The sequence below is a fragment of the Rhodnius prolixus genome, unplaced genomic scaffold (assembly GCF_049639745.1).
Source record: "Rhodnius prolixus isolate KJV_2025 unplaced genomic scaffold, Rpr scaffold_3, whole genome shotgun sequence".
In the NCBI taxonomy this organism is placed as follows: Eukaryota; Metazoa; Arthropoda; class Insecta; order Hemiptera; family Reduviidae; genus Rhodnius; species Rhodnius prolixus.
In genome coordinates, this window is record NW_027411603.1 from 11,085,574 (window position 1) to 11,092,307 (window position 6,734).

The window sequence follows — 6,734 nt, forward strand, 5'->3', positions numbered from 1 at the left end:
TTGCGGGCGCCAGATAGCCAAAGCTATCAGAGACGATATCCCTAACCAGCCTCAAAAGAAAAATACCCTTAAGGGTGCCTCTGGCGGGATAGCTCACTGGTGAGAGGAGGGAGGGTCCTGGAGACAATTCCCGGGGCGATAGGGAGTAAAATAAAATTCTCTCTTGTGCTTAATGAACCAAACGGCAAAATACCTTTAATTAAGGAAAATAATCATACAAAGGGAAAACTTATACTAGATACGAAATAATAATAAAAATATAGAACTCACAGACGATAGATAACATAAGCAGGCACTGGCCAGGCCGAACGCACGGTAGAGAATGAATTTTTTTATTTTTATTTTGGCATATTAGCTGTAAACAGCACCTGGTCTTGCAGTCCAAAGTGCAAATTTACATTATGTAGCAGCTCCTGCCACCTACGACTATTTTTCGGTTACAAAGTGAATTTTAGGAATGAAAAATTTCGTACATAGCATGCTTAAAATTTATTATATGTATAAGCAATAATAGTCTCTGAAAATAATTTATTTCTAAGTAAAGACTTTTTTTTTTAGGCTAAGGCGCGTCAACATTTGACGTTATCGGCGCCCGTAGCTTATTTACGCACAGCCGATCTCCGGACAGATTGTCTCGTAAGAGACAACACTATCGATCACCGGACAATGAGGTGTAAGTTACTATGGAGAGAAAATCTAAGGCTCAGCAGCTGGATTCGAACCCGGAATCTCCGCACAGTAAACCAGTGCGCTTACCTCTGAGAAAATCCCGTCCCTCCCTTGCTTTACTGTTAACTGCACAAGTTTTTCTATTAAATGAAATAGATTAAAATGAAACCTGCCAATTAAAGATTGTTGGGATTTCAATGGGTGACCGCTGATTTGGGTCTTTTCGTCCAGTCTACATTGGAAAATGCCGGCATGTTCAGTGCTGCAACAGGTTGAAGATACATATGATTAACGGCAAATCTTTACATTAGCCCGCGGAGGAGTGGCCTAATATTGAAGTAATTTTGATTCGCTATTACAATATAATCCACCATATTTAAATGTAAATATAAAATATTAATTATGATATAATTATAATCACTTCGACATTGATAATTTTATTTTAAGTGGGGGATTCGTCCCCGAACACCCTCCCTCTTGATCTACCTAGCAACCCTTAATTTTAATGTATTCCACGAACAAGTTGAGAAAGATCATTCATTACAATTATTATAAAGAAGATACCCAAAAATAATTAGCTAAATCACTGCAATCCCTATCTATTGTATACTTTTATTATTTCCTTCAAGAACGCTCGCATGAGTTCCCCATTGGAAGAATGATTTCTTGCCACATATACTCCGCTAAGTAGAAGTCAAACTGACCAGTGGCCAGTAGTAGTGGCAGAGGCCTCTTTAAAGAAAAGCATTTATTCGACTCTCTCTCCATACCACCAAAAAAACACCCATCTACTATTCACATGTTTTCCTCTGTTGTACTTCTCTTACCAAGCTTGCTCTCATCAATGTCCACAGTTGTCCAAATCCACCAAGTATACTACTCTTAAAAATTGTTAGATAATACCTGGATCTGTGCTGATTCTGAGTGAAGAATGTTATAAGAATATTAATGAATAATTACTACCTTTCACACTGTGGACCTACGTACCTACTACTAATTAAACCAACATCCTCACTCAGACAACGTTCATGCCTTAAAGAAAATAAAAACTGTAAATTAATTATACTCATTGGTAAATGAAGATAAAAAAAGACACGAAAGACAAGGCTCGACACTGTGGCGGGATCTAAACTCAAAATAAATCGGCGCTAGCATGTGGCGGGAAATAGGACCTGATACTTTGGCGGGATAATGATTGTTTCAAAAGTTAACACCTCAGTGGGCTATTCTCAAGATTAACCTAAACAACTTTACAAAAAAATATTTCTAATTAGAGAAACAAATTATCTTTTTCTTTTCATCAATACCAAATTTGGTAAATCTTTACAATAGCCCACGGAGGACCCCATGGAGTTTCTTACAGCTCATTGTCCGGTGATGGACAGTTTGTCTGTAACGAGAGAACACTGTCCGGAGGCCGGCAGTGCACTGAAAAAAAGCTCCGGGTGCCAATAACCTTAGCGCCTCAAAAAAAAAAAAAAAAAAAAAAAATTCACCTAGTGTAATGTATACGACTTACATTCATTTCATCGGTAATTTGTTCTTTACGAGGTCTTCAGCCCGACTACAAAAAATGCTCATCTAAGACTGACCTTTAAACGAACCAATTGAAATGAAGAAACAATTTTTACCAAAAATCAAACAAAAATATTATGCACTAATACGTTACAAGCTAACCCCTTTTGAACATAAACACCAACCAAGTTTCTTTAAATTGCACCATTTTATGACATTATTTCTTTCACTTAAATTTTAGCTCCACAGTTAAGCGTTACTTTTTTATAACTATTCAAACTGAAATTAAAGAATACTATGTTGGAAAGCGGTGTAACTAATCTTAAAAATACATTTTAATAAGCACATAAAGCTTACCTTAAGCACATCTCTACTAGAAATGTCTTCAGCATTTCATTATTGGCACGCTTATCTTGAGCATCGTTCATTGCTACTTGAATTAAAGAATTAAACTGCTCACTGATCACTATAAATCGTAATTTCTGTTGCAATCCTATTTCTAAATCTCGATTGCACATTGAACGTTGACTACCAAATAAATAAAAATAAAACTTATCACAATGCAATCACCTCAATTTCACGACATTTTGCAATGGTGTCCGACAAAAGACGCTATTTTCTCCCACCAAAAAATCATTTCTCAAGTGCGAACGCTATCTATGGATCATCTTTGCAATCTCATTCTTGAACATAAATATTAAATAATATTTTAATTTTTACATTAATAGTTCTATTGAAATTCTAAAAAAAAAATTCTATTTTGGATAATTTTATTACAAGTAATTAATTACTTTTATGAATATTATTTTAATTTAATACTTAAATTTTGACAATGAAACCAGTAGTTCTGCATTACTACTAGACATTAGTTACAAGCTGATTATAAGTTATATTGGACTTGAGCAAGAGTTAGAAATTTTAACAATTTCAAGATTGGCGATTTTTCCCGAATAGAAAGGGCTTTCAATTTTCTCCTTCGTAAGTTCTCAAAAAAATAAAAAATACTTTTAATCGACTTAAAAAAATTTGAATCTTTTTTTTGGTGATGTAATTTGCCCTACATATTGCCCTAGTAGCAGTCCCCTATTCTGTTGAAATTTTACTAGCCCAGTAAAATTAGGTAGAAAAGGGGTCGATCTCGGATTGGAAGATAATAAGCTATAAACTTGTATAAATCTTTGTTTCTGGCATTTTATTCGTTGGCTCAAAAGTCTCATAGAAGCTTGTGTACACCTCACCAGAAATCAGTGGTCAAAGGCCACGAAAATAGGTTTTTCTTTTTGTAAATATCTTGTTTTCTTTGCTTTATATGGCATTTAAAGCTATTACAGAAGTTGTAAAACATAAAATTCTCTACAAATTTGGTTCCATGCAATTTACAATCAAACTTTCTTGAGATAGAGCGCAAGAGTGGGAGCCGTATGTTTAGTACCGTTAGATCGACTGTGTAAATCAGTATATAGTACGTTTTATAAAGTTACAAAAATATTATAATTATTAAGAAACCTTATTTACTAACTAATAAAAGTAATATTTATAGTTATTATTCAAAAATAAAATATTCATTTAATAATATTTAGTAAAATTACATTTACAACTGTACCCGGTCACTCTTTGTTGTGGCTCAGTATGGTTAAATGGAGCTGTTCTGGACGACGCGAGAGCTAAGGCTATGTCATTTTGGGATCGACTTGCTGTCAGAATCAATCTAATTAGGAACATTTTACCAGTCCTCCTGGCGCATCTAAGCAGAAGATTTCTCCAACCCCGTTGACAGTTTATATTATTTGATCGTAAATGCCTTTTTGCTTTAGCGTTAGCTTAGGAATATTTGATTACTCATACGACAAAAGATCACCTGTGTTGTAATTTTGTTCACGACGCAATTTTTCATCGAACGTAGCAGCAGCAGATCGATTCGGTGATGGCATTGAGAACTTTGTTCCCGATTTCTAAGAACAAATCTTCAATCATTAACATTGATCATTTCAGCTGTGAAATCCATGTTCATATTTGAATTTCCCTTGAGTACTCGACGGAAAATATGTTCAGCCACGTGTGATTTATTATAATTCTGTTGGAGATGAAAGAGAGCAGGTGGTCAATATTATTTCAAAAAATGCACGAATTTGATTTGTATGTGGATTTTTTCAATTTTTTTGAATCATTACATACAAAACCAATAATGTGTGTAATTTACCATTGGCATAACAATACAATGTTAGAAAACGAAGTTAAGGAAACTCCTACATAACTAATGAAGATTTTGTTTTTCCCCTACTTTCTGAACTACTAGACCAAAAATTAGCCGATTTAATGGTTTATTATATACTCTTAACATAAAAATACAATGTTAGAAACAGAAAATGTGGAAATTCCAGCAATACTAGAAAGATTTTGTAGTTTTCCCTATTTTCTAAACTTCTACCTTCAAAACTAGCTGACCTAATGTGTATAATATAGGCTTGGCATACAAATACATTGTTAGAAATAGAAATGAAGGAAATTCTAGCGAAAATAAGAACGATTTTGTATTTTTCAGTTTTTTACTAAAAATCTGCATTCAAAACCAGCAGCCTAAGATGTATAGTTTAACTTTATCATAAAAATACAATATTATGAACAGAAAGTAAAGAAATTCCAGCTAAACTAAGGCAGATTTCGTATTTTTCCCTTTTTCCTAAACCTCTACATACAAAAGTAGACGACCTAATGTGTATGATTTACTCTTGGCATAAAAATAAAATGTAAGAAACAGAAATTAAGGAAATTCCAGCTAAACTAAGGAAGATTTCGTATTTTTCCCTTTTATCTAAACCTATACATCCAAAAGTAGACGAACTAGAGTGTATGATTTACTCTTGGCATACAAATACATCGAAAGAAACAGAAATAAAGGAAACTCCAGCTAAACTAAGGTAGATTTCGTATTTTTCCCTTTTTTCTAAACCTTTAAGTAGAGGGAAAATGGCGGTTCTGGCTCATCTAAATTGTGCCAGATCCAAACACCTCCAAATCTGACCGGGTAATCACCGAGTTCAACGAAACTGTAAGCCATACCCAGCAGCACCAATCTACCCTCACCTATCATCGAATTTGACGAGGCTGAAATCAGCACCATCACAAAAAAAAGAGGAATCGTTTTAAAAGATCTGCTTTTTAGCAGCTTTACTACGAGTAAATTGTAAGCATCGTAATTGATGGTCCTTGACCTACAACTACCTCCGGCAGTTAACAACAGATTATTGGCATGAAATTTTGTTCACTTAATACTACACTTTACTGAGTTATAAGTTATATACTGTAGATTCCTTGGGTACAGATCCATAAGTTCAGAAGGCATTGAGAGTGAAATTTTTTTGGGTCATGGTTTTGCTGTGAAATGGGCCATTATAACTCCAACAGAAAACAAAAGATTATTCGTATGAAATTTAGTGCTCTTACACAGACGGTTTTACTGAGTAGTATACTATAGTTTTCTTGAGTAAAGATCCATTAGTTGAGAAGATATCGAGAGTTGAAATTATTGTGGGTCATGGTTTTGCTGAGAAATGGGGCCCTTATAACTCCCACAGTAAACAACAGATTATTCGTATTAAATTTTGTGCTCTTACACAGACGGTTTTACTGAGTAGTATGCTATAGTTTTCTTGAATACAGATCCATTAGTTGAGAAGATATTGAGAGTTGAAATTTTTTTGGGTCATGGTTTTGCTGAGAAATGGGGCCCTTATAACTCCCACAGAAAACAACAGATTATTCGTATGAAATTTTGTGCTTTTACACAGACGGTTTTACTGAGTAGTATACTATAGTTTTCTTGAGTACAGATCCATTAGTTGAGAAGATATTGAGAGTTGAAATTTTTTTGGGTCATGGTTTTGCTGAGAAATGGGGCCCTTATAACTCCCACAGTAAACAACAGATTATTAGTATGAAATTTTGTGCTCTTACACACTCTGTTTTACTGAGCAGTATGCTATAGTTTTCTTGAGTACAGATCCGTTAGTTGAGAAGATATTAAGAGTTGAAATTTTTTTGGGTCATGGTTTTGCTGTGAAATGGGGCCCTTATAACTCCCACAGAAAACAACAGATTATTCGTATGAAATTTTGTGCTTTTACACAGACGGCTTTACTGAGTAGTATACTATAGTTTTCTTGAGTACAGATCCATTAGTTGAGAAGATATTGAGAGTTGAAATTTTTTTGGGTCATGGTTTTGCTGAGAAATGGGGCCCTTATAACTCCCACAGTAAACAACAGATTTTTCGTATGAAATTTTGTGCTCTTACACAGACGGTTTGACTGAGTAGTATGCTATAGTTTTCTTGAGTACAGATCCGTTAGTTGAGAAGATATTGAGAGTTGAAATTTTTTTGGGTCATGGTTTTGCTGTGAATTGGGGCCCTTATAACTCCCACAGAAAACAACAGATTATTCGTATGAAATTTTGTGCTTTTACACAGACGGTTTTACTGAGTAGTATACTATAGTTTTCTTGAGTACAGATCCATCAGTTGAGAAGATATTGAGAGTTGAAATTTTTTT

General features: G+C 34.3%; 1 protein-coding gene across 38 annotated transcripts in view; it reads right to left on the reverse strand.

Moving 5' to 3' along the window:
- Window positions 1-2,833, reverse strand: part of LOC141453191 (uncharacterized) — a 194,266-nt gene extending 191,433 nt beyond the window's left edge. For 25 of the 38 annotated variants that reach the window (XR_012457830.1, XM_074126074.1, XM_074126073.1 and 22 more), the window contains exon 1: window positions 2,542-2,805. Coding sequence is in view for 1 of the 38 variants with exons in the window: in XM_074126046.1 (XP_073982147.1) it covers window positions 697-931; window positions 2,542-2,702 (396 nt within the window). In the remaining 37 variants the exon portion in view is untranslated. Of the gene's footprint in view, window positions 1-688; window positions 932-2,188; window positions 2,262-2,541 lie in introns of those variants that run through there. The other 13 variants (XR_012457827.1, XM_074126064.1, XM_074126065.1 and 10 more) reach the window with 4 other exon arrangements.
- Window positions 2,834-6,734: the final 3,901 nt, after the last annotated feature.